The 27968-nt window shown below is 44.9% G+C and overlaps 1 protein-coding gene and 1 long non-coding RNA gene across 5 annotated transcripts in view; one reads left to right on the top strand and one right to left on the bottom strand.

The window, feature by feature from the left end:
* The first annotated feature begins 113 nt into the window (after window positions 1–113).
* LOC140626822 (uncharacterized) lies at window positions 114–27754 on the top strand. Of its 3 annotated transcripts, none has more exons than XR_012025823.1 (5): window positions 114–403; window positions 16490–17153; window positions 18245–18390; window positions 19448–19635; window positions 26964–27754. It is a non-coding gene; the product is annotated as an uncharacterized lncRNA (long non-coding RNA). The 3 variants fall into 3 exon arrangements; XR_012025822.1 differs by having other exon boundaries at window positions 25453–27754; XR_012025821.1 differs by lacking the exons at window positions 18245–18390; window positions 19448–19635; window positions 26964–27754 and having other exon boundaries at window positions 16490–18179.
* DSTYK (dual serine/threonine and tyrosine protein kinase) overlaps window positions 19417–27968 on the bottom strand; it is a 50203-nt gene continuing 41651 nt past the window's right edge. For both annotated transcript variants that reach the window (XM_072814554.1, XM_072814555.1), the window contains exons 11-13: window positions 26559–26673; window positions 24240–24374; window positions 19417–23809 (exon numbers count right to left, since the gene is read on the bottom strand). In XM_072814554.1, coding sequence (XP_072670655.1) covers window positions 23622–23809; window positions 24240–24374; window positions 26559–26673 — 438 coding nt within the window. In that variant the 3' untranslated portion in view covers window positions 19417–23621. The remainder of the gene's footprint in view (window positions 23810–24239; window positions 24375–26558; window positions 26674–27968) is intronic.

Below are 27968 nucleotides of genomic sequence, written 5' to 3'. Positions count from 1 at the left end.
CTCCCAGGCCTCGCCGTGCGGTGCGCCTCGCGGCGACGTCCCGGCGGCTGCGCGCGGGGCTGCAGGAAAGGTTCCGCGCGGCGCCGACGGCCCCGGGAGAGCGGGAGGGGGCGGCCGCGGGGCTGGGGCGGGGGGCGGGGCGCCCATTCTCCGCCCTGCAGGCTGCGCTCGCCGTGTCTGTTTCGGTCTCGGGGCCGTCACCCCTTTCGCGTACAGATAGGCCACTGGTCGCACGCAGCGCGCACGAGCCCTAGTCGGGCCTCGGAGCCTGACGGACCGGACGCCGAGGACCCAGCGGAAGGACGGCGGAGCGCCCCGCGGCTCGGGCGGGCGGGACTGCGATGGGACACGGAGCTGGCGCGCGCGAGGAGCGGATTCCCTAGAAACCGGATTGCGCTGTGAGGTCTGTGGGCTGTCAGACGGAGGAAAAGAGTGGGCCGGGCTTGGGGTGGCTCGTGTGGAGCTGCAGCGCCCGCCGTCGGCCCAGGGCGTGACCGCGGGGTCCCGGGATCGAGTCCCGCATCCGGCTCCCCGCAGGGAGCCTCCTCTCCCTCTGCCTGGGTGTCTCATGAATAGATAAGTAAAATCGTTAAGGAAAAAGGAAAAAAGAATGGCATAGGCTTTCTATTAAAAAAAAAAAAAGGGGAAAAAAAGGGGGGGGGGGCTGGAGCTAGATCCCTGTATGCAGATTTAAAGCCTGCAATCCCAGCTCCGTCCCTGACCAACCCGACCTGTTGCGGGGGGGGGGGGGAGGGTCTTGCAGGTGAAAATGAGGGTGTTGATAAGAGTACCTGCAGGATTATTGTGCAGGGTCGATGAGCTGACACGTAGGAAGTGCTTGGAACAGCAAGCGTCCCGTAGAAGCTTAGCTGGTGTTTTTTACGTTTTTCAAAAGATTTTATTTATTCATGAAACACAGAGACACAGGCAGAGGGAGATGGGGATCCTGATGCGGGACTTGATCCCGGGACCCCGGGATCACGACCTGAGCCAAAGGCAGACGCTCAACCACTGAGCCACCCAGGTGCTCCCCCTAAACCTCAGCTATTATTATTTACGAATTATTTTACCCAGAATTATTCCATTCCCTGGAGGCCGCGGAGGTGGCTCTCCGCCCCATGTGAACAAGTGCGTTCGTCCGCATGACCGCAACGTGGGGAGGATTTCATCCAAAATTTTTGTCCTGAGGACGCCTGCGTGGCTCAGAGGTTGAGCCTTTTTCTCTTCTGGGAGGTGGCCTGTTGGAGCACTTTGCCTGTATTTTGGATCATGCGGTGTTTGCCTTGTAGGATACTTAAGGGAGGAATAAGATCAGATCCATGTTTAGGAAGGAAAACAAGGACAGTGTGGAGTAGGATTGATGAGAGGAGTGGAAAACAGGTAGGAAAACACTGCAGTAATCCTGTGGAGAGATGAGGGAGACCTGACCCAAAGTCGCGGCAGAGGGGAAGAGGAAGGCAATGCATTCAGGAGAGGGGGAGGAGACAGAACTGATACAGTGGGAGAGGCCTCTTGCATGTGGAAAGCAAAGAAGGTCAGGAGACTGGCTCAACTTCCATGCTTCTGCTTTGACAGGGGACTCGGTTTGATAGGGCAGAGAATGCAGGAAAAGGAACAGCTTTGGCAAGGCAGGTGGAGAGTCCAGAGTGGGACCTGTTAGGTCTTTCTTTCTTTCTTTCTTTCTTTCTTTCTTTCTTTCTTTCTTTCTTTCTTTTCTTTTCTTTTCTTTTTTCTTTTCTTTTCTTTTCTTTTCTTTCTTTTTTTCTTTTCTTTCTTTCTATTAAAAAAAATTTTTTTTTATTTTTTATTTTTTATTTTTTGAGAGAGAGAGAGAGCACAAGCAGGGGGACGGGAGGGGGAGAAGGAGAAGCAGGCTCCCTGATGAGCAAGAAGCCTGATGCGGGACTCTATGCCAAGACCCTGGAATCATGACCTGAGCCAAAGGCAGACACTTAACCAACTGAGCCACCCAGACACTGCATGGGACATGTTAGATTTAAAGAGTCTGAGAAATTCAAGTGACCATACTAACCTGGGGTTCAAAGAAGAGGTTTAGTGTAAAGATCTACTATACTTCGATTCTAATATGTACATTTTCCTACATTTAAAAATCTGTTATATTGGGGATCCCTGGGTGGCGCAGTGGTTTGGCGCCTGCCTTTGGCCCAGGGCACGATCCTGGAGACCTGGGATCGAATCCCGCGTCGGGCTCCCTGCATGGAGCCTGCTTCTCTCTCTGCCTGTGTCTCTGCCTCTCTCTCTCTCTCTGTGACTATCATAAATAAATAAAACAAGTTTTTTAAATCTCTTATATTTAATTGTATCTCAATTATTTAGCAGTGAGGTTTTTTTTCTTAGTGTTGCATAAGATAACTGTCTTATAAGTCATACTATCTTTGATTTGATGAAAAATAGTATAATTAGTGGAGTCTGCTTTACAAGTGTTAGTTGGAGCTTGTTAATACTGCCACTACAAACTAAGGTTCCCCAATCTGTGTGTTGAAGGGGAGAAAAGGAAATTTTGAACATCCTTTCTTCCTGGCCTGAAGCAACTTGTCACTGTTATTCAGATTCTGTGAGAGAAAAAAACTTATTTCTTGTCTGGGTTGAACTTACATCTCATTAAAGACTTTATTCATTCATTCATTCATTCATGAGAAACAGAGAGAGAGGGGCAGAGACACAGGCAGAGGGAGAAGCAGGCTCCTCTCAGGAGCCTGATGCGGGACTCGATCCTGGATCCTGGGATCACAACCTGAGCCGAAGGCAGCTGCCCAACCACTGAACCACCCAGGTGCCCCTCATTAAAGACCTTTACCTCTCCCTAAATTAAGCCACTGGTACTTACCTCTCCTCCAGGTAAAAGTCAGGAATTCTCTTAGTGGAATATGTCCCAGTCACCCAGTATACAGTCTGGCAGCTGGTTCAAATCACAGGGAATATAGTAAGGGCCAGGAGATTTTTGTCACATTTCAAGGATTTAACCCAGTGATTCTCAACCTTATCTGTACGTTGGAATTTCTACAGCACCTTAGAATAATACAGGTGCCTGAGTCCCACACCCAAAGACTCTGCGTTAATTGCAGAACCTACCGAGAGCATTCCTAAGCATTGATATATTTAAAAAGTTCTTAGTGATTGTCATGTTCAGTCAAGGTTGAGAACCACTACTGTAGTACAAGACTGGGGGTGTCACTCAAATTATTGGCCTTGTGAGGGAGCAAAGACTTTCTGAAAAAATGTACTCATGACCACCACTCATGCTTACTGTCAGAGATTACAGACTTCAAAGCAGTTAGAGCTAAGAAAGAAAGCATGAAAGAGACCGTAACATCAACACTGTTCTCAGTTCTGTTGAGAAGGATTGGAAGGAAAGAAAGATATGTGTGTATATATGTATCTGTGACATTCACTTGAAGATACACTCCAACAATGGGAAAAAGGCTCATACATAAGGTTATTCATTGCAGTAGTATTTGTAACTGCAATATTTTAGAAACAATCTAAGTGCACATTTATGATAAATTATACAATGGCACTCAGCAGCTGTTAAAAAAAATGAGGAAGAACTCTGTGAACTGATGTAAAGTGTTGCCAAGACACATTTCTAAGTGAAAAAAGCAAAGCACGAATGCCACCCTAAGAAAGAAGGGAATATAAGAAAATACGCTGTATTTGTCCGTTTGTGCAAGAGACCTGCTGTGCAAGAAAGATAAGTCAGAAAATAAGGAGATTTGTTTCCTGTAGGGGATAGGTGGGAAAAAGATGGGAAAGTGGGGTAAATGAGAATAGGATAGCAGGCGTGAGGGGGTAGTGATGCTCAGAGTACATATTTGTGTAGTTTTGACTCTGAACAATGGTAATGTTTCCCATGCCCCCAAAATAAATAACTAAAACCAACTGGGACATGGAGAGAGCCCAAATGGAATAAAAAATACTAAAAAGCGAACCTACTGTAAGTAAAAAAAAAAAAAGCTACACTAAAAAGGATGGGAAGAACTAACATGAGCCGTAGGTTGGATACCACAAGCCTAGAGACGAAAACAGAACTGCAGAAAATACCTCCATTAGCTAGACACTAGTACTTGTTGCACACAAGCTCCACTGATGAGTGCAAAAAATAAGTGGACAGAAGTGTGAAGAGAAGCAGAATTTGAGTAGATATCTGCTGCAATATACCTATTAACTACAAAGGAAAAGGGTAGTTTTACAGTGGGAAATCTGGCAGAAGCCACCTTGATCAGGCGATAAAGGTCAACATCACCAGTAACAAGACAAAGTAACATCATGAACCTGATAGGATACACGGAGGACACAGTGTCACCCGTAATATTAAGCCTAATCATAAGAAAATGTCAGACCCAAATTGAAGGACATTTGACAAAATAACTGGTCAGTACTCTTCAAAAAAGTCAGTCTGGAAAGACAATGTCACAGGAGTTTTTACAGACTGCATGATACTAAGAGAAATAACTACATGCTGTGTGGGATCCAGTCAAGAGCCTAGAATAAGAAAACGACACTAGCAAAAAAGCTGGTAAAATTCAAGAAAAGTGTTTAGTTAGTAGTTTTGTAACATTAATCTTTTTGGTTCTGACAATTGTACTAGAGTTCTGTAAGATGTTAACATTAAGGGGATCCCTGGGTGGCTCAGCAGTGTAGCGCCTGCCTTCGGCCCAGGGTGTGATCCTGGAGTCCCGGGATCGAGTCCCACATCGGGCTCCCTGCATGGAGCCTGCTTCTCCTTCTGCCTGTGTCTCTGCCTCTCTGTCTCTCTGTGTCTCTCAATAAATAAATAAAATCTAAAAAAAAAAAAAAAAAAGATGTTAACATTAAGAGAAGATTTGAGACGAATATATGAAAACTATTTTTGCAACTTTTCTATAAGTCTAAAATAATTCCAGGTAAAAGTTTTTTTTAAGGGCATTAACTGGGGCACCTGGGTGGCTCAGTGGTTGAGCGTCTGCCTTTGGTTCAGGTCATGATCCCAGGGTCCTGGGATCCAGTCCCACATCAGGCTCCCCAGAGGGAGCCTGCTTCTCCCTCTGCCTGTGTCTCTGCCTCTCTCTCTCTCTGTGTCTCTCATGAATAAATAAATAAAATCTAAAAAAAAAAAAAAAACAGTAAAAAGGACATTAACTGCTTCTTCATCAACTCTTATGTGGACAACTGACCCAAGCCAAATGCATACTTTGTACAACCTTCCAGAAGATCATTGCCTAATAATAGAAAGGAAGAGGGATCCCTGGGTGGCGCAGCGGTTTGGCGCCTGCCTTTGGCCCAGGGCGCAATCCTGGAGACCCAGGATCGAATCCCACGTCGGGCTCCCGGTGCATGGAGCCTGCTTCTCCCTCTGCCTGTGTCTCTGCCTCATTCTCTCTCTCTCTCTCTGTGAGTATCACAAATAAAAAAAAAAAAAAAAGATTTAACACTAAAAAAAATTAGGAAGAGACAGAAGACTTAAAAATACAACTTATTCACACTCAAGCAATTCCACATAAAGTTACTGAATCTGAGGAGGACATAAGGAAGTGAACGGGGGAAGGTAGAAAGCATAACGCTCAAAGTTACAAATTTCAAAAACAAGAGTCACTAGTTCCAAGTTTTGACATATGAGGTCTAGAAATTTATTTTGGGGGCTCTTCCTCCAGGTGCAGAGCATTGGAGCAGCCTCTTGGGCGAGACGAGACCTGTGTGGTCATCCAGGGCCCTACACTTAGAAGGGCCCCCACCCTTGGTTTAATGTTCTGCTGTTGCAATCTTGAAATCTTTGATAATTTTTGAACAAGGGAGCCCTGGTTTTCATTTTGCATAGGGCCCCAAAAATTAGGTAGTTAATTCAGTCTGCCTTCACTTGCCAACCATAATTTAGCAGAAAGAGAAGCTTCATTCACATGGTGCACCCTGTCCCGCCAGGCTACAGTTGATTGCTCTGTGGATAAGCCTCTGACCCAAGCTGAACCCAATTAGATTCCTTTCCAAGAATTTGGAATGTGGACTGAGAGGCCCCCATCATCTGGCATGTCTGTTGAAGAGAATGGATATGAATGACAGGGCTACTGGCGTCTAACAGATGGAAGCCATGGTAGTTGGTTTCTGATTGAGCAATAAAGCAGAGATTCAGAAGCAAATCAAAGTAATACTTTCTGTATCCAATCTGTTCCCAAGAACATCCTCTCATTCTGTTAAATATCCTTGGACCGGGGATCCCTGGGTGGCGCAGCGGTTTGGCGCCTGCCTTTGGGCCAGGGCGCGATCCTGGAGTCCCGGGATCAAGCCCCACGTCGGGCTCCCTACGTGGAGCCTGCTTCTCCCTCTGCCTGTGTCTCTGCCTCTGTCTCTCATTCTCTCTCTGTGTCTTCCATGAATAAATAAATAAAAATCTTTTTAAAAAAATAAAAATAAAAAATAAATATCCTTGGACCTTTATAACAGATAACATTTTGCTTGTGCTAGTACAAAACCTGTTTTGTTGATTACAAAAGTCTTAACTCATTCTGCTCCCCAACGATGCAGAATGCTCAAACCCCACTTCTGTTGGGAGGGAAGAGGGAAGGGAGTATCATTTCAAACTGAAAAGATTTACAAAACCATTTCTAAAACCAAAACAACCATTCAAAGTTGCTTTATTTTTTTTTTAAGATTGTATTTATTTATTTGATAGAAGACTGCACAAGCAGAGGGAGCAGCAGAAAGAGAGGGAGAAGCAGACTCTCTGCTGAGCAGGGAGTCCAATGCAGGGCTCAATCCCAGGACCCTGAAATCATGACCTGAGCCAAAGGCAGACGCTTAACCAACTGAGCCACCAGGTGCCCCCGAAGTTGCTTTAAGTAAAGAAAACCCACAGTTGCTCCTTTCCAAAAACAAAGGAAAACATTGCATAAAGGAAAAAGCAACAACGACAAAAACATTATATGAAGACAGCACATTGTTTTTCTCTCAATTCTCTGAGTCTCCAATCCAATGTAATCATTTCAATCATTACTGCACTGGATGCTAATTAATATACTTGGTGAAATTCAAAACCTTTAAAAAACATTAGATAAAACCCCTGATATACGGTTTTCAGTGTAGTTTTTTTTTTCCCATTTACCTATTTTTCCTTCTATACTCCCTATTTTTGCCCTTTTTCTAAAAATATTTTTTTTAGGATTTTATTTATTTATTCCTGAGAGACACACAGAGAGAGGCAGAGACACAGGCAGAGGGAGAAGCAGGCTCCATGCAGGGAGCCCGATGTGGAACTCGATCCCAGGACCCCGGGATCACGACCTGAGCCAAAAGCAGACGCTCAACCACTGAGCCACCTGGATGCCCCTTACCTTTTTCTTTTCTTTTTTTTTTTTTTTTTTAAAGAAAGCTTATGTAACTTGTTATACAAGTCAGACTTCAAGCTACAGGCACTTCAAGGAAAGAGAACAACTGTCATGTTTGGCAATAAGTCCGTAGAGGAGGAAGGAAGTGTCCCTCACCTTCAGTGATCTATAACCAGAATCTGAAGTCTGTCTCATCCCAGGCCAGAATCCAAGTACTGACAGTGTTCATCTGCCAGGAGGCGCAGAGACTTCTGATGCGGTTCTCCCAGAAACTGGAAGGTTCTCTTGGAGAGGCTTATTCAACCAGAAAATATACAGAATATATAAAGAAACACAGGGGTGCTAGGGTGGTGGCTTTAGTCAGTTCGGCGTCCGACTCTTGATTTTGGCTCAGGTCATGATTTCTGGGTCTTGAGATAGGTCTATATAGTTTTTCTAGTATCTTTATCAGATTTTGCTATTGATACCACATTAGCATCATCAAATGAGTTGAAAAGTTAGCATTTTTTTTATTCCTAGTTCAAATAGTTTTTTTTTAGTCAAAAGTGAATATCTTTTTTTTTAAGATTTATTTATTTATTTCAGAGAGAGAGAGAGAGAGAAAGAGAGAGAGAGCATGAGTAGGGGGCAGGGAGAGGGAGAAGCAGATTCCCCACTGAGCAGAGAGCCTGACACAGGGCTCCATCCTAGGACCCAGGTATCGTGACTCAAGCTGAAGGAAGATGCTTGACTGATTGGGCCACCCAGGCACACCTCAGATGTCTTTATTTTTTAATACATTTTATTTTTTTAGAGCAGTTTTAGGTAGTCAGCAATACTGAGCAGAAGATGCAGAGATTTCCCATACACCACCTACCCCCACACATACATAGCCCCCCCCCATTATCAACATCCCCCACCAGAGTGGTACTTTTGTTACATTTGATGAACATACAACAAATGACACATCATTATCACCCTAAGTCCTTAGTTTACATTAGGGTTCACTGTTGCTGTTGTATATTCTATGGGTTTTGACAAAGATATGACATGTATCCACCATTATAGCGTCATACACTGTAATTTTACTGCCCTAAAAATCCTTCCAGGCTCTGCCAACTTACTCTGCCGTACCCACACCCCCTGGCATCCAGTGATCCTTTTGCGATCTCCATAGGTTTGTTTTTTTGTTTTGTTTTTTGCCTTTTAGAGAACATCATATAGTTGGAGTCATACAATATGTAGCCTCTTCAGATTGGCTTCTTTTACTTAGCAATATGCATTTAAATTTCCTCGATGTCTTTCCATGGCTTGATGGCTTTTTTTTTAGTATCAAATAATATTCCATTGTCTGGATGTACCAATGTTTATTTTATCCATTCATCTACTGAAGGATATCTTGGTTGCTTTTAAGTTTGGCACTTAGGAATAAAGCTGCCAAAAACATTCATGTGTAGGTTTTGTGTGGACACACTTTTCACTCCCTTTGGATAAATACCAATAAGTATGATCACTGGTTTGTGTGGTAAGAATATGTTTAGTTTTCTAAGAAACCACCAAACTGTCTTCCAAAGTGACTACCAGTCTGCATTCCCACCAACAATGACAAGTTGCTACATCCTCATCAACATAAGGTGTTGTCCGTTTTCTGGATTTTGGCCATTCTAGTAGGTGTGTAGTGGTTTCGCTCATTTTAATTTGCACTTTGCTGGTGACATGTGGTGTGGGGCATCTTTTCATATGCTTATTTGCCATCTATATATCTTCTCTGGTGAGTTGTCTGTTTAGATCTTCTGCCCATTGTTAAATCAGGTCATTTTCTATTTGTTGAGTATTAAGAATTCTTTGTATATTTTGGATAACTGTCCTTTATCAAATGTGTCTTTTGCAAACATTTCCTCCTAGTCTGTGACTTCTATCTTCATTCTCTTAACAGCATCTTTCACAGAACAGAGCATTATAATTTTGATGAAGTCCCGTTTATCAATTCTTTCTTTCATAGATCCTGCCTAGTGTTGTATCTAAAAGTTACTCCAATGTGCAAGGTCTTCTACATTTGTCCTATTTTAACTTCTAGAAACTTTGTATTTCTGCATTTTACATTTATTTTATTTATTTATTTGAGAGGGAGAGTGGGGGAAAGGGCAGGGAGAGGGACCAGCAGACTGTGCTGAGCACGGAGCCCAGTGTGGGGCTCAATCCCACGACCCTGAGATCATGACCTGAGCCAAAATCAAGAACCAGCTGCTGAACCAGCTGAGCCACCCAGGCGCTCCACATTTAGTTTTGTGATCCATTTTGGGTTAACTTTTGAAAAAGGTATAAGGTGTTTGTGTCTAGATTCATTTTCATTTCAATAAGCTCTATGCCCATTGTGGGGCTTGGACTCACAAACTGAAGATCAAGAGTTGCATGCTCTACTGACTTAGCCACCCAGGTGCTCCTGGATTCTTTTTTTTTTTTTTTTTTTTTGTTTTTTACACGTGGATGTCCAGCTACTGTAGTACCATTTGCTGAAAAGAAAGAAAGTCTTTCTCCACTGTGTTGATTAGAGTAGCTTTATAGCAAGTCACATAAGTGTCAATCCTCTGACTTCATTCTTTTCCTTTAATACTGTGCTGGCTCTTCTGGGTTTTTTTTGGTTTTTTTGTTTTTTTTAGATTTATTTATTTATTTATTTATGATAGACAGAGAGAGAGAGAGAAAGGCAGAGACACAGGAGGAGGGAGAAGCAGGCCCCACACAGGGAGCCCGATGTGGGACTCGATCTCAGGTCTCCAGGATTACACTCTGGGCTATAGGCGGTGCTAAACCGCTGCGCCACCAGGGCTGCCCTATATTGCTGGATTTAATTTGCTAGTACTTTGTTGAGGATTTTTACATCTGGTTCATGAGAAATATTAATCTGCAGTTCTTTTTCTGTAATGTCTTTGTCTGGTTTTGGTATCAGCGAAATGCTGCCCCGGTAAAGCGAGTTGGGAAGTATCTCTCTGTTTGTTTTAGAAAGATTATAGATAACTGGTATGATTTCTTCCTTAACTGTATAGAATTCACCAGTGAACCAACTGGGCTTGGTGCTTTCTATTTTGAAAGGTTATTATTGATTTGATTTCTTAAATATGTGTAGGCCAATTCAGATTGTCTGTTTTTTCTTGTGTGAGTTTTGGCAAAGTATATCTTTTAAATAATTGTTTCATTTCATCTAGGTTATCAAATTTGTGGGAACAGAGTTGTTCATAATATTCTTTTATTATCCTTTTAATGTCCACATGTCCTCCAGTCATGTCCCTACTTCCATTTCTGATGTTTGTAATATACTTCTATATTACTAATCTCTCTTAGTTAGCTTAGCTGGAAGCTTATCAATTTTATTGATGTTTTCAAAGAACCAGCTTTTGGATTTGTTGATTTCTTGGTTTCAATGTAATTGATTTGTGATGTAGTATGACTTTTTATTATTTCTTTTCTTCTGCTTACTTTGGATTTAATCTCTTCTTTTTCTAGTTTTTTAAGGTGGAAACTTAGATGATTGGTTTTAGAGCTTTCTTTTTTTCTAATATATGCGTTCAAAGGTGTCTGGGAAGCATCCAACTGTTGATTGCCACTCAGGTCATGATCTCAGTCGTGGGCTCTGAGCTGGGCATGGAGTCTGCTTAAGATTCTCTCTCCTGGGCAGCCCTGGTGGCTCAGCGGTTTAGCGCCACCTACAGCCCAGGGCCTGATCCTGGAGTTCCGGGATCGAGTCCCACGTCGGGCTCCCGGTGCATGGAGCCTGCTTCTCCCTCTGCCTGTGTCTCTGCCTCTCTCTCCTCTCTGTGTATTCTCATGAATAAATAAATAAAATCTTTTTAAAAAAAGATTCTCTCTCCCTCTCTCAATAAATAAATAAATAAATAAATAAATAAATAAATAAATAAATGAAAATAATATATGCATTCAGTACTATGAATTTCCCTCTAAGTGCTGCTTAGGGTTCTCCGGAGAAATGGAGTGTGTGTGTGTATGTGTGTGTGTGTGTGTGTGTGTGTGTGTGTAATATATATGAGAGATTCTATGTATTGTCTCACATGATTATAAACGCTAAGAAGTCCCATGATATGCCTTCTGCAAGCTGGAGAACCAGGAAAACTGGTGATGTAATTCAGTCTGAGTCCAAAAGCCTGAGAACCAGAAGTTCCAATCCCAGGGCAGGAGAAATGGATGGCCCAGCCCAAATAGAGTAAATTTTTTTTTTTTTTAAGATTTTATTTCTTCATGAGAGACACACAGAGAGAGAGAGAGAGAACCAGAGACACAGGCAGAGGGAGAAGCAGGCTCCACACAGGGAGCCCGACATGGGACTCAATCCCAGGTCTCCAGGATCACACCCTTGGCTGAAGGTGGCGCCAAACCGCTGAGCCACCTGGGCTGCCCCAGAGAGAGTAAATTCACCCTTCCTCTGCTCTCCATGGATTCATGATACTTGCCTACACTAAGGGATGACTGTCTGCTTTACTCAATTCACCAATTCAAATGCTAATCTGTTCCTGAAACACCAGCCTCAAAGGCTCACTGATGGCCCCAGCCCACAGTATGGACAGAGCACCACCACCACCACTGCCCCCCCCCCCCCCCCCCCCCCGCCTCAGGAAGCCTGCCATCCCTCAACAGACACAGTCCTTAAATGTATTGGAGTGGGGCCTGATAAAGATTCTTTGCCTGATCAGAAATTAGTCAGACTCCTGAACCCCATCCTAGGCCCATCTGTGTACTTCCTTGTGAAACCTAGTTTTAGCAGGAACTCTGCTAAGTCAGTTTAACCAGAACCCCCAGCTTCAATATCTGATCAGGTTCCTCATCCTCCACTACACCCAGGTGATGTTGGATCACCCCCGTCCGTCTTCAGCAAGAGTCCTGTTAGCCTGAATCCCTCTGACCTCCTGGTTTTCTCTTACTAACATTCTATCCACTGACCATACTCCTTGGCCATAAATTCCCACTTGCCCTTGTTGTGCTTAAAGTTGAGCTCATTCTATCTTCTCCACTGTAAAATCTCCCTGCAGTGTTCCCTCTGCCTTTCACAATGGTCCAGAATAAAGTCTGCTGGACCAGACCATCTTCCACAAATGTCAGTGATTTTTTTTTTTTTAACAGGTCCATCATTATAGGGTTTCGGCTCCTTGAAGCCAACCCCTTCTTGGGTGTAGGCCTCAAAATGCAGCAGATTGTCAACCTACACCACCCTTCCTTCTTGTGATTTTTCTTCTCCCTCTACTTTGGCTTCCTGAAGATCACTTGAAGCAGAAGGAGTGAGAGAAGAGAGGTGAACAAAAGGAAGAGAGTGAAGAAGGGAAGAGTGAGGAGGGTAAAAGGTGAGGAGGACCAGCCACAAGCTTGGTGGATCTCCCTCCTGGTCCAGGGGAAAGAATACAGCATTAGTGCTTGAGTTCTTTGTCACCTGTGGCCAGGACTGGGTTAGGCACAGGGTGGAGCATCTCTGTGTGCCTCCACCTTCTTGTCCCACCAAGCCTCCTGAGAATTAGCTTCTTGATCTCTCTACTTAACACCACTCCTCCCCTGCCTGTCTGCTCCTGCCCACCTTGTCAGCCCTCTGTCCCCTGTGCTCTTGGCCTTCCACGGTGTGAGTGGTCTGGCCTCTCTGCCTACCAGGTTCACAGTCTAGGGAGGGGCAGAGGTAGTGACCACTCAAACTTGCCCCTTAATCTTGGCAGTACCTCAGTCACTCTCCTCTCCCCCTACCTTGTCCTTGAACATGAGGATCTGGGTTCCTGTTTTCAAAGGACAGAATGGTATGCTTCATGGTCAGGCATACAAGTCTGGGCAGAGCACATGTCCAAGAGGGAAGGATGGAAAGGCAGTCCGGCTTGACCAGCAGGTTCACACCTCCCCCAAACCCTTTCCCCACAGGGATCCAGCACCAGGGACAGCATCCACCGACACTCCATTTTGACTTCTCTATCTGAATGCCGATGTGAAAATCTTTGTCCCTCTCCTCCAGTAGCTTGGCCAATGGGACAGGCCTGTGACTTACTGATCCTTCTGTATTACTTAGAAACAACTTCTAAGGCCACACCCGAGGGGCAGCACAAAGAGGTCTGCTGAACACAAGCTTGAGAAATCCAGACCTTGCCACCATCAGCTGACAATTGAAAGCCACAAGTGGCACAAATCTTCTACCTCCTTGGGCCAGGCCTTACCTTCTAAGATTTAATCTCTTAGCTCCCGCACCAATGGAAACTTTCTTAAGCTGCCCAGAGCCCTCATTCTCTGCTCTACCAGACCCTCCTTTTCCTGCTGTGGTGGCTCTTCTGGATCCAGTGTATGGGGTGTTCCAGCCAAAGGCCCTCCTCCTCTGTATCTGGGGATAGAGCAGTTACCCCTTAAAGAAACCCCAGGCCAGTTGGTGACCTCCCTCAACTCTACAACTGGTGGGCCCTTGGCATCATCCGCAGGCTGCCTCTCTGCTCACCTGCCCAGACTATCACCCCTCACCTCCATTTCTGGCACAGAAAGCTCTTTTTCCAAAGTTGTTCTTGCATTTCAGGGCTATACACTCCTCCTTAATTCCTGAAATTGGATGGGGCTGCCATACAGAGACTGCCAGACCCCATGGCTGGAAGGGAAATGAAGAAACACATTGGCCAGATTACTCTTCCCCACTGAGCAGGGAGCCCGAGGCAGGGCTTAATCCCAGGACTCAGGAATCACGACCTGAGCGAGCTGAAGGCAGATGCTTAACCGACTGAGCCAGATGCCCCAGAAATAAAATCTAAAAAAAAAAAAAAAACAACTGTAGTTGCAGGATAGCCATCAGACAGAGCTCTATGACCTTCAGGGGAAGGTGAGCTAGGGTGAAAGATTCCCCAACCTTTCTCCCACCACTCTCCAAACTCCCACGCGTGCAGCTGAACCCCACTGGAAGCACAGAGCAAAAGATGGGGTGCACAGGGGCCAGGGGGCTGTGTGGAGAGGGGAAAGAGTGGAGGCGGAGGGGCAGAGAGCATTCAGCACGATCCCTGCTGTGTGCCAGACACTGAGCAAAACAGAAGAGCATTTGCCATCATGCTGTTCACAATCTCAAAGAGGACACTGGACTTTCAGCAATGAACCATAAAAAAAGTAATGAATATACCCATTATTCTCAGGAACACATAAAATGCTTATAAAGATTTACCACGAGCTAGCCCGCAGAGCAAGTTCCAACAGATTTATAAAAAACAGGCATCCTACAAACCGCATTCTCTGCCCACAATGTCTTGTTATAAATCACTGACAAAAACACCAAGAAATTCTTCCTCACATTTGGAAATTTAAAAACATACCCATGTAAAACTTAGGGCAGAGAAAACATTATAACAGCAAATAGAAAATACTGAAACTGAACTATAACAAGCATGTTTCATAGTAAAACTTGTAGGGTGCGAGCAGCCTGGGTGGCTCAGCGGTTTAGCGCCACCTTCAGCCCAGGGCTTGATCCTGGAGACCCGAGATCGAGTCCCTGCATGGAGCCTGCTCCTCCCTCTGCCTGTGTCCGCCTCCCTCTCTGTGTCTCTTTTGAATAAATGAATAAAATCTTTAAAAACAAAAACAAAAACTTGTAGGATGCAGCAACAGTTGTAATCCAAGGGAAATCCTAAACGTAATTGTTTGTGTGAGGAAGGAAGCAACTTGAAAATTCATGAGCTAAGCATCCAGCTTAGGAAGATGGGTCAGGGGTCCTGGGTGGCTCAGTGGTTAAGTGTCTCCCTTTGGGTCAGGTCATGATCCCGCGGTCCTGGGATCCAGCCCTGCCTTGGGCTCCCTGCTCAGTGGGGAGCCTGCTTCTCCCTCTCCCTCTGCCCCCCCCCCCAGATCATGATGTTTCTATCTTTCTCACAAATAAATACATTAATAAATAAATAAAAACTTTTAAAAAGAAGAAGGAAAACAGTGGGCCATGGACTCACCCTTAAAGAGAGAACCAAGATGATAAATAAGAGAAGGAATTTGTGAGCTAGGAAACAGAGGTGCAGTGAGAGAAAGAAGCAAACCAAAAGTTGGTTCTCTGAGAAAGAAGAGGATGGCCACGTCGCTGGCCACGTCGCAGTACATTCACACCTGAGAATAATCTCTCGCGTTGAGAGTAAGTGTACTGCAGTGACAGCCAGTTAGCTTGGAGAAAAAGCAGACGTGATGAGTGAAGATGAAACAGTTACAGAAGATGAAATACAAATAATACCATTTTCTTAAAGGTTTTATTTATTTGGGAGAGCACGAGCGGGGAGTGGGGGGGTGCAGGAGACGCAGACACCCCACTGAGCGGGGAGCCCAATGTGGGGGCTCCGTGCCAGGACCCTGGGACCATGACCTGAGCCGAAGGCAGATGCTTACCTGACTCAGCCACCCAGTGCCCTGGTAATACCATTTTTAAAGCTCAAGAACATGCAAACCCAAACTATATACCATTTAAAACACATGTATATTTGGAAAAGCTTTTTGCTTTTAAAGCAAGAGAATGACAAGCGCAATAGTAACCCGGGGTGGGAGAGAGACACGGGACTGTCATCTGGAAGAGCACGCAGGGGCATCAACTCGGTGGGAATGTTCTGATCCACAAATTATATGGTAAGTTCACAGTTTTAAAATTTATCGTGTTGCATAATTTTCAAGAATGATACATATATATTTTTAGCAGGTATCAGATAGAAGTAGCAGTTTTTAGAAACTGTGAGCAAATCCTGCTCAGTAAGAGGTCTCAGACTAGCCACCTTTTCTGCATGTTCCCAGCCTGGAACCCTGGGAAGCTTAACTTAATCTCAGAGCCTGTGGCTTCACTTGGAGGCTGGTTTTGCCCCATCCTTCTACCTTTTCGACTCCTGAATTCTACACATAGAAAGGCTGTCATTTAGCACATTCTTAGATGCTTGACCCTCTTTGATGTCATTAGGATGCCCTGCTGAGACAACAAGGAAGACAGAAAGGAAAGAGACTCAAGAGGGTCTTCTTTTGAATGTCCTTCCCAGAGACCCAGCTGCGACTCCTCCATGCCTGGGCTTCAATCTGCAAATCTACCTTCACCACCTTGCCTCTCAGTAGTGCCAGAGGGTGGGGCCGGATGCGGAGCAGCCCAACACGTGAAGTGCACTGGACATACATCTTCTGAGCCTGTCCTAAACGTGGGTCCCTTTTCTAACAAGTCTTTGATTACCTTTCAGGAATTCCATCTTCTCCACTGAACACAGTTTTGATGGGCAGACAGATGGAGGTCCCTGCCACCTGCACGGAACCTGGAGGGCACAGAGCCTTCCAGCTGTGAGCCGATACAGCTGCAAGATGGGTCTGGGGCCTGTGCGGAGTCAAGTGAGAAGATTCTTCGGCTGCCGCCTCATGAGGGAGTGAAGGTGGCTCCTCACAGCCCTAGCCAGGCACTCGGCAGTCGCCTGCAGGTCTACTGTGGTTCCTACCCAGTGATTCTGTGGGCCTGTAATATCTTTCCAATACCTACTTCCTTCCTCTTGAATTAGCCATTCCATTCATTTTCTTAAGTGGCAAGAAAAATAGATATTCACAGTAGATAACAATAGAATAACAGAAATGCGATCCACTGGAGTTAGAGTTCTCTCCCTAGGAAAACCACTGTTAAGTATGATATGTATCAAATTGACACATATTACAAACCTTTTTCTAGCCATATACAGAGAGAGAGGAACTAGATTTCTAGAGAAATTGGGGTTAGGGAGATGGGATTATTATTCAAAAAAGGGACCATATGAAATATACACTTACATACTTTTCCACTCAATGACCTAGAATAAACATCCTTGTCAGCGCATAGAGAGCTGTGTCATTCCTTTTAATGGCTGCATAGAATTCCACCGGGTGAGCACAATTTAATCCTAATCTATTGCCAGACATGAACATCGCCTCCAACTTTCTAGTATTACAAATAATGATGCCGTGAATACCCTTATACTTACATGGTTTTGCATACCAGTGAAAATATTTTTGTAGGTAATGACTACATAGAAATCACTTCCGGAGCAAAGGACATATACATTTAAAATTTTTATAATAGGTACTGCCAAATTGCCCTTCTGCAGCTACACCCACTTCCCAACAACAGGGAAGTGTTCATCCCCCACAGTTATGAATAGTTTTTAAAGGTTTTTAGTAATTTGATAGATGGAAATATCTTTCTCATATGGATTTCCCTATTGATGAGGATGCACATCTTTTTCAAAAATGTATTATATAATTTGCTTGTAGATTTTTTATTGCTTGATTTCTTCATGTATTAGAAATCTGAACATTTTATCAGTTATATATTGCAATTATTCTCTCCAAATTACTGACTTGTCTTAAATTTTCAGTGTCTTTGGCTGCACATACATTCTTTATAATTTCATTTTTTTCAAGATTTATTTTAGAAAGATAGAGAGAGAGCAGGGGAAAGGGGCAGAGGGAGAGAGTCCTAAGCAGACTCTGCGGTGAGTGCAGAGCCCAACACGGGGCTCGATCTCACAACCTGAGCTGAAACCAAGAGTCAAACACTCAGCCAACTGCGCCACCCAGGTGCCCCTACATTCTTTGTAAGTTCTATAATTTTTTTCTTTATGGCTTTTGGGTTCCTAACCACCCTCAAGAAAGTTCTCCCTGCCCCTAAACTATACATGAACATATTTACGTACATTTTCCCCCAGAGGCAGCATGGTGTAATGGTTAGTTGTAGAAGCAGAAATTCTGGAGCTGCACTTCTTAGGTTCAAATCCTAGCTCTGGCATTTGTCAGTTGCAGGACCCTGGTTCACCTCTCTATGCCTTTTCTCATAGGTAACATGGGGTTGTGGTGGTGGGGATTGAGTTAATAAATGTAAAGCATTTCGAATAGTGCCTAACATAAAGAAAACTCCTTCGTTTCATTTTTTTTACATTTAGATTTCTACCTTCTCTTTTGCATGATCTTCTCCTCAGGTGGATAACCAGTTTCATAAAATAGTCTGACTTGAAAAAGCTACTCTAATAAAAGACTGAGGAGCAGGCCATCCCTATGAGGGCCCTGGGAGGCTCAGCCAGTGAACAGCCACCCCTGGTACCCACATTGGAAAGAAGGCTATTCGGTCAGTACTTTGTGGCCTCCTTGGAATCCTGCTAAAGGCACACATTTTGAAATTGAATTTAATAATGTTCAGAAACTCGGTGGCTCTCCCATCTGAGCCCCACCCAAACACAGGACCAGGAAGGCCACCACAGTTGCCCCAGATCCCTTGCTACTCAAGGGAAAGCCTCCTGAGGGAGGTGTTCTTGGGAAAGCATGCCCAGTCTAAAAATGTGTTACCACCAGCTATTTTTTCCAAGGTAATCCTGGTAAGAGAGGAAGTGAAGCAAACTGTCATGCTGAACTTTACACTAGAACAGAGTATGTGCGTCTAAGATGGGGTACATTTAGCTGTGAAGGGTCGCTGGAGCCGGTCAAAGTTTCTCCAGGGTAAGAGGCTTATCTGCAGGAAACGTCTACGTGTAGGGGCTAAGAACCACTCAGGTTCCCTGCAGCTTTTTTTCTGAAAGATTGTCACAAACACGTCAACTGCTTGAGGTGTGCTGCCACCCCCTGGCCAAGCTTGTGTTGCAGTCAGCACAAGCCAAGTAACAAAAAGTGATGCCGTGAGCTGCCTGCTGACATTCCCTGGGGACTACGCAGTGGGGGCTGCCTTGAGGGCAGATGGTGGTGCCCATCAGGCAATGCCAAGCAAGCAGATCCAAACAGTGGGGGTGAACCCAAATAGAAAATGCAGACATCCCAAATGCAGACAGGCCAGCATGTAGATTCCATCCTCGGATTCTCTCAAAATGAAATAGAGTAGCCAGGCTCATGCAAGTCCGTGCTGGAGAGAAGGTGCAGCAAAAGGCGTGACCCCAGGATAAACTGCTATCACCCTACTTTGCCTTCCTCCCATTCTCTTTCCCACCCTTTGGCAGCGGTAACGTCAAATACCCAGAAATCAGAGTAGTGTATGGGGGGAGTAGGACGTTCCAGCATTCTCCAAGGCAAGCTGAAAGACTTCTGACTGCAGAGGTCCCACAGAAGCGGGAGGCATCCTTCCAACCCAGGGAGGGGAGGGAAACAAAGTCAAAGAGAGGTAAACTTCAAATGTTAATGTGATCTTTATTCTACAGCATATGTGGTATGTGTGCATCCCCACAAGGATACAGAATATTCTATAAAACCAAAGCCAACCATTCGAAAGGACACTAGATGAGGGCTGAACCCATAGTCCTGTCTCTTGAAAACACAACACGGTCCTGGTTGCCATATTATGGAAAGAGCACAAGGAGGGAAAGCGAAGACTGAGGTTCGTGCCAAGGTAACTTCCTCTTGTCATTGCACTTTTATTCTACACACTTAGTATGTTACACCTTTATTAACACCGTAATAGACATTAGTCCTTTAAAACAAACAAAAATATTACATTAAGATAAAAGACAACAAGCTGTCCAGACCAATTTTCTCTTCAACCCTCTGAGTCAGGTGGCCTCCCCCAATGCCGAGTGTTTGCATAGTCTCTGTGCACATCTCGACTGGCCTGGCTGTTAACAGAGCAGATGAAGTTAAAAATAAAACCCTTTTAAGAACAGTAGTGCTACTTGCAACACCCAAAGGAGTTTGCAATACAAGTTTCTGAAGGTTACTCCCTCCTTACCCACTTTAACCCGGCACTAGCCCTAACTACTCCCCTCATTATTTAGAAGGAAAAATCCACCTTTTTTTTTTCTTTTAAAGAAAAAGTGGGTCATTTGATCCAGCAAATCCAAAAATCAAACTTTGAAAACTCAAAGAAAGTGACTACTCTTTTGGCGAAGGACCATTTATCCCGCTCTGAGGCAGTTTGGACTTTGGAGTTTCCCTGATTTCAGCCAGATGGAATACCAACCATGCCTTCTCTCCAAAGCAAGGCCAGAGGGAGCCTCTGAGCCTCGAGGGCTACTGTAATCACCAATCCCTCTTGGCTTCTCAGTGCTAAATTTTAAGCCAAAAATTAAAAAAAAAAAAATAAAGTGTCATTCAGTGCAGTTATTATTTTGGGGCCCTGCCATCCTCAAACCCCTTCTCTCATCAGGAAAAAACTTCCAACCCCTCTTTGGCAGCTCAGCAAAGATGCTTCAAAATGCACAGGAGAGCTGACAGGTACTAGTGGGGAGTCCTACCATTCCCCGTTTCCATCTGTGGTAGCAATATATCCTTTCCTTCACCATTTCCTTGAGTTTTAGTGTTAAGAATGAGGAGAAGCTGCTGCCTAGGCTCTGTCCCCTTGAAACTGATGGGAGTCACAAGTGATTCTCTTTGGTCTGGGAAGAACCAGCACAGCCCTCCTTCCTAGAGAAGTGGAAGACTTGCTCCATGAGCCACTCTCTACAGAGGATCAAGGAAGCAGGGTAGGGTATGCCTGTGGAAGCCTCACCCAAACGAGCACTCCTTGACTCACGCCAGGCTGCCAGCTTCCTAGGCACAGGGTCAGCCCCTCTGGGGCCCCAGGCTCCATTTCTTGATTGCTCTGCAAGAAGGTCCCTCACTCAGTTCTGAAGTCACATAAGTGACTGGACTTCAAGCATGTTAAAAATGGCCAGGCGATCATTTTCAGGCTGGGATAAACTGCCCTAATGAAGTTGATTAGAAGGATAGAATGCAGTAAGGGTAATCCATTCCGTCCTTCCTCCTCCCCCAGCCACAATCTCACCTCACCACTTGGGAGCACGTACAACCAAAGCTAGGAGGTAAAATCTTTAGGGCTTTGGTCTTGTTGAGCCTACTACAGCCCAAGTGCCCCCAGACTTCTTTGAATACCTAGTGTCTTCCCAAGTAATATACAGTACAGTACATTTCATGGCATTCCATCACTTTAATAATAATGGGTGCCAAGGAACAAAGAATCCAAAATTAGCTGACAATGTTATCAAACAAAAGCAAAGTATGTGCATGTTATATATATGTATTCCTGCACTCAGCCCGCTGAGTGTTCAAATAACACTTCCAAATATCTCTACATGGACTTTGGCTGGCCTGGCGAGCTTCAGGAGTATCTTGCACCTTTTCTCAAAATACCTTTTTTGTAATGAATTGTTAACACAGCTCCTGTCTTACTTAGCATCTAGGCCCTCCTCAGTCAGCAAACAAATGGAATCTGCTAGGAAACTGGTGTCTGAGGAGCAGCTAAGCTGCAGGGAAAGAGAACCCTAGGTACAGGAAAACCTACCGGCCCCGCCCCTGTGTGAATAGGGGTCGCTGCTAAGGCTCTGGAAGAATGTTAGGAATGTGGCTTCCACGCCGGAAGCCAGGCTCCTGATTCCAGCTGGAGTCAAGGAAGACTCTCTGGAAAAGGGAATTACAGAAGACCTTTCTTGAAATTTCATACAGAACAGACACTTAGACTGATTTTCTGGCCAGTAGACACTACTCACGTCTTCTTTTTAAACTTGAAAATCTGGCTTCCTTGGAAGCCCCATCATAGTTCTCTGGAGGACAAACGAGTTAATGCAGACAAGAACAGAGTGACTTGAAAAAGTAAATCTATAAATGGGTATTAACAATTTTAAGAGATTTACTGAACATTCTACCAAAACAAGCCTGGAACCCATAGAACCCAAAGACACTGGTTCAGTCACTTTCATTGTTTGCAAGTGAAAAGCACTATATGAAGTTTCTGAAGGGCTCCAAGTGCTTGGAGGCTTATTATGCTCAAAAGTATCATAATCAGAGCCCAGTGCATCCAAAGGGTTAAAACTCAACTTTAAAAGTTTTATGAGAAATTTCTTGCAGACGCCATTTATACCCTGTCAATGTTTAAGAGATGGTCACTCTCTCAGAAACAACGCTACAAAATTCCAGCAGCAAATCTGCCCTTTTTCTTACACACCTACTCAGGGACCTGCTTCACAGAAATGGGGCCACGCACAGGGCAGGGACCACAGTGCTTGGAGTTAGGCAGACGGATGGAGGCTGTTCACCTCCACTGTCTACTCCTTCACCCACCTGGTATTCTAAATCTAATGGACCATTTTGGTTGAGTGAGGCTTTAAGTCAACATCTGAGATGCACTGATGTTTAAATCATTCCCCTTCAGAATTCCCCTTATTATGCACCCTTCCTGACAAACTCTCTAAAAGCCCACCCCCACACCTCCCAACTGCAAGGGAGAACCATCCCAGATGCTAACACGCAGAGGTGAGAGGCACACAAACAGAGCTATGAAAAGCATTTCTTCTCTTTCATCTGGTGCTTTTCTTCTTACGCTACATTCTAAGTAAAAAGAAGGGACAAGTTGGAAAAGAAATTTTGGTTAAAAAGCTCATGGACAGAGTTTAAAAACATCAGTGTGTTAGATTCAAACACAAAAACAGGAATTTTTGATTCTTCTAAGTTTAGAAACAGCCTGGTATCTTTCTCGTAGGTTGCATGGAAGCCCATGCTTCCAGATCACTGCCCACTTCTCAGACCTCACCAGATACTCCACACCCATCACTTTTACTCAGACACTCATCCCCAGATACCATGTTAACTGGAGTTTTCCCATCTTGAGACTAAAAAGGAGAAAATAAAAAATCAAGACAAAGGGAAGAAGAGATTCTATCTTGGAGTTAGCAGTAACTCAGAATCCAATCGCATATGTATATATATACATACGTGTACGTACACATTTTTTTTCTTTTTGTGGCCTCTTGGTGATGTAACCATGAAACCCTTCCCCAGAAGTCAGGGATATTCAGTCCTATAAATGTAAACACGCTGGCACCGTAAGGAACTGACAGCTCTGTTTCTAGCTCCCTCACTGGGGCCTCTGCTGTTACAACCTGAGATCTCTGGTTGCAGGTAGCAGGAAGTTATTTTTTTTGCTCCTATGTTCTCACAATCCCAGAACTAAGTTCAAATTTTCTAAGGGTCCTGATGACTGGATAGAACCAAACTGCTTCTAGCTAGAGACAAAATTATGAAAATATAGTTTTTAATACTATTGCCACTGCAGTGCCCCACCTGTCTTAGCAACATACAGTGAACAGACAATGGTACATTTGCCTCCTTTTCAGTTCTGAGCCTGGAACATTGCGTTCTTCAGCATTTACACATCCTAGACAATCTTTTACTAATGGGATGGCTTGGGACATCAGTGAGCTGCTGAATGTGCCCCAACAGCCAGCCAACTCTTCACTATCCGGGAGGCAACTCTGCCTGGAAAGGTCTCAAGCTGCTCAACAAGCATCAGTTCCCTCGGGAGCTCTCTGAATAAATGTCAAATTCTTCCCATGACCAAAAGGTGAGGGGAAGGAAAGAAATAGTAAAAGAGAAAGGTCTCTGCTTTCAAGTAGAATCATCTAGTCCTCTGTTTGGCCGCTCAGAATTTGACTTGCATAGCCGCTCCATGATGCCCTGGAGCATGGGCTGGACGATGCCCAAGAGAGGTCTCTGAGACGGGTCACCGTCCCAGCAGGCTTCCATCAACTGCCAGCATTCCTCGTCAAACACAGGAAGACGTTCTGGCCGGGCCCCTGAAAAAGGCACAAGGAAACAAGGTCAGAGTCAGTGAGAGGGCCCGTGCAACTATGAGGCCTGGCCAGCTCACAGACTGATCACCCAGGCGGGGCTCAGGAGTTCTGGCTTCAACGGCAAACACCTCAATTAGAACCTAAGAATAACGTTGACAAAAATTGGAATGCACTAGCATAGGAAGTTGAAAAACTGGAAATTTTCAAGAAAAAAAGCTTTCTTAAAAAAAAGGAAAAAAAAGAAAAAAAGCTTTCTTGAAACCATTGAGTACAATGCTGCCTGAAAGCAAAGGCTGGACTTCAGTGCCCTTCCTGGTTTCCATGATGGTGTGTGGTCCTGCAGTGGGGTGGCCGGAGCAGGTGACACGAAGCCCCCTCCAGTGCCTGCTCTCAACAGGGGGGGTCAGGACAAGGTAGGGCTCGTGGCTCTTACCTCTCCGCACGTTGTTCCAGAGATGGTCTTTGCTGGCACACCTCTCAAACGCTTCAGGGAGCTTGACAGAGCCTGAGCAGATATACCAGAAGAGAATGCCGAAGGCATAGACATCGACCGAATTATCGTACTTTCCTGCAGTGAGAAAGGGTGACGGTAGTGAGCCAGGGACAGGGAGTGGCTACATCCATCCCCCATCTGCAGGGGCCTCCATGTGTTTTCTAGAGCTTTTAACATCCACTGTCTCCCCTAACAACCCAGGCAGGCAGGACTGTTTATAATGCCTTTTTTATTATACCCAAAACCATAGCCCTGAGAAAGCAGTGCTAGATGGCAGGACAGCCAAGGCTAGAGCCTGACAAAGGAGGAGGACAAGCCTTTGATTTTGATAGAACAGCCAAGAAGATTCATCCTGAAAGGTTGGATTGGGAAATAAGGTTAGGAAACAGGTGGGTGGGGAGACTAGAACTGGAATATAAAGATCTTTAAAAGTTAGAAAAGTCTGGAGTCAATGGACAGCAAGAAGCCCTTTATGTTTTAAGGCAAGAGGTGACACAAAGAACGTATTCTATTTTATTTTTTAAAGATTTTATTTATTTGGCAGAGAAAGGATGAGCAGGGAGGAGAGGGAGAAGCAGACTCCCCAATGAGCCGGGAGCCTGACACAGGACTCGATCCAAGGTCCCCAGGATCATGACCTGAGCTGAAGGCAGATGCTTAACTAACTAAGCCACCCAGGCACCCTGAGAAAGATTCTTCTGACAGCAATAGGACTGCAGAGAAACAATCAAGGGAAGTGAAATATGAAGTAGCCAAAACAAAACAACAGCAGTAGGAATAGAAATTCTTTAAGAAGTAAATCTAGACAAAGAAAAACAACGAGCATGTGCTTAGCTGTGTGGGTCCAACTAACCCCTAACCCTCACATGCCCAGCTCCGAGAAGGGCTGGGGGCAGACTTGTGCGTGAGGCTAGTGAGAGGAGGTTGCACAGATCGCTGATTCTAACTTTTCCCCACGCTGACGAGGGGTCCGCTAAGGCCTTCAGATCTGCCTCAGCAATGCCCCCTCACCATCCCCCGCCCTCTCAGGCTCAACCCCTCCGGTCCTTGTCCAGACCTTCTTTGCTGTCTGTCCTCAATCCAGTTAGTCACGGGATCCCGCCCACTCCTCCCCTGAGCTGATCTTGCACCTGGCACACTTGTTTTGTTTCAGTGCTACTAGCAGCCTGACCCTGGAGACAAGTACCACTGCTCCGCCTACCTTGGTTCCTGCCACTTGAACCCCCTCCACCTTCTGCTGCTAAGTGAACCTTCCGTGAAGATGTTTTCATCCCTCACCTGCGCAAAAGTTCAAGTTCCTTACTGCTTCCACATCAAGCCTTCACTCCTCTGGGCGGATTTCGTCTCCAAACTTGTTTGCTGTTATTCCCAATGTAGATTTCTTTCCTGTTGCGCTTATTTTTATGCTGCAATTTTCCTCATATTTCCCTTTCCCCACCCTCCAGAATGTTCTCTCCTTCATGACACATGGTTAGATTCTAGAGCCAGAAAAACCTAGATTCCAATCCCAGCTCCATCATCTCTAGCTCAGGGTTTTGGGGTGGTTTTCTTTTTTCTTTTTTTTTTGGGGGGGTGGTTTTCTGACATTCACCAATCTGGACTTGACATTACACTGTGACGTAGGCATACGAATGCATCACCATCACGACAGAAGTGCTGTGAAAAAGCATGCTCATACTGCCCAGTTCAAAGACCACACTTCATATGAGTTCCTTTCCCAAAGACCAATTTTTCCAGACCTGACTCAGGCTCTACCCAACATCTCACTTCTACCACAAAACTGTCAAACGTTTCAGCCTTCATGTATCGCTTGTCTGAATACCGACATCATGTTAGGTGACGCCTGTCCTAGCACCTCGTCACAGGCTGCCTTAATGGCTGCTTCCTGATTACTTTACCTCTCTCAATGAATCTGTCATCTACAGGTTCCTTAATGATCAGGGCCAACTCCCTGCATATGGAAATCATTCAATCAGTACTTTATGATCAATCAATTGGTTGATTATGGCAATTATGGTACAAACAGCTCAGAGAAACATCCAAAAGAAGACCTGGTGACTCCCGTGTGTGCTCTTCCTTCTCCCCACTCTCCCTTTTTTACTTTTCCCTCTACACCTACCTTAGGTTTCCCTCCTCTGCTTGTCCCCTACCTGCCCCAGACCTGTTGGTAGTACTTGTGGATACAACTTAGCCCAAAGGGTAGCACTCAGGGTTAAAGTACGGAGCCCCACTGAAGCCCACTCCCTGCCCTGAGCTTACCTGTGAAAAGTTCAGGGGCCATATGGATTGGCGTCCCCACAATGCTGCCTGACATCATGGCCTCTGGCTTGCAGAATCCCAAGTCGGTGATCTTGGCACGGTTCTGCTTGTCCAGCTGCCAACAAAGCAGGGTGAGTCAACCTGCATCTGATCCTACACACAGCACTCAGTTGCATACACAAGCTCAGAAGCAGGCCTCCCTGTCTCCGGATTCATTCCCACTACCTATCTTCTCCCCAGACTGTAAGCAACCTGATGGCAGGGGCTGTCTTTTTCATCTTTGTATACCTCACACTTAGCGTAGTGCCTGGCACATCACAGAAGCTTAGTAAGTCTTGGAAGAATGAATGTGAAGGACATAGAGGAAAGAATTTCAGTTCCTGATTATTCTCCTCTGACCTCCAGAACCCAGGGGCAGAAAGTTGCTAAGGAAAAAACTGAGGACCTCCAGTCAGCTGAAGGAAGCTGCCTGAATTTCCTGCAGTCTCCTTTCCTAAAGGACCAAGAGAATAAATTTGTGCCTCATTTGACGACTGATAAGCCTCTCAGGTTTCAGCCTATGATTTTAGGACCATCTTCCCCTTACCCCACACCGTTGTCAGGGAATTGCTGCCAGAGACACCTCGATGATAATCCAATACAGTTCCAAGAGGAGTACATCGGAAGGTTCTTCAGAATTGAGATACCAGGGCTGGTAGGTTCATGACTACTTTCCCCTTTATGGTGCACTTACCCATCACAGCCCTCATCCAGCACCTCTGATCAAACCCTAAACAACAACCTGACCTGGAATCCCCAAAAATATCAATGTCACAAAAGCAAAGAAAGGGTGGAAGGACTATTCTAAAGGACAGGTAAACATGACAACAAAGTACACTCTCTGATCCCTGGAGTGAACCCTGGATCGAAAAAGCAAACACATGAGCTGTGTCTGGGTAACCTGAAAATGTTAATATAAACTGTATATTAATTAATAGCATCATTATCAATGTTATATTTCTTTGGTGTGATAATAGTATTTAATTACCCAGAAAAATGCCGTTTTTAGGAAATACAAGCTCAAGTATTTAATGTGCTAACTGTAACTTACTTTCTATAGTTGAGTAAAAGAATGTGTGTGTATGTAAGATAGAGATAGATAGAGAGAGAGAGAGGGACAAACCCAGGAGAAAGAGAACGTGAATCTGGATGAATGATAAGTATATGGGTCCATTGGACTACTCTGTTCCATAAGTTTACATTTTCCCAACACTGTTGGGAAAAAAACCTTTAAGCAACATAAGCTCAGTCTATGACATGGCTGGATACTCCCCAAGCTTTACATCCAAGACGCCATCAATCCACTCCACTATCAACTCTGCTGCGTTCCTGGCAGGTACTTCCTGTGATCCAGCTCACATTTGGCAGACC

Source organism: Canis lupus, chromosome 38 (genome assembly GCF_048164855.1).
Source record: "Canis lupus baileyi chromosome 38, mCanLup2.hap1, whole genome shotgun sequence".
Lineage (NCBI taxonomy): Eukaryota > Metazoa > Chordata > Mammalia > Carnivora > Canidae > Canis > Canis lupus.
This window is presented reverse-complemented; position numbering and strand designations above follow the sequence as displayed.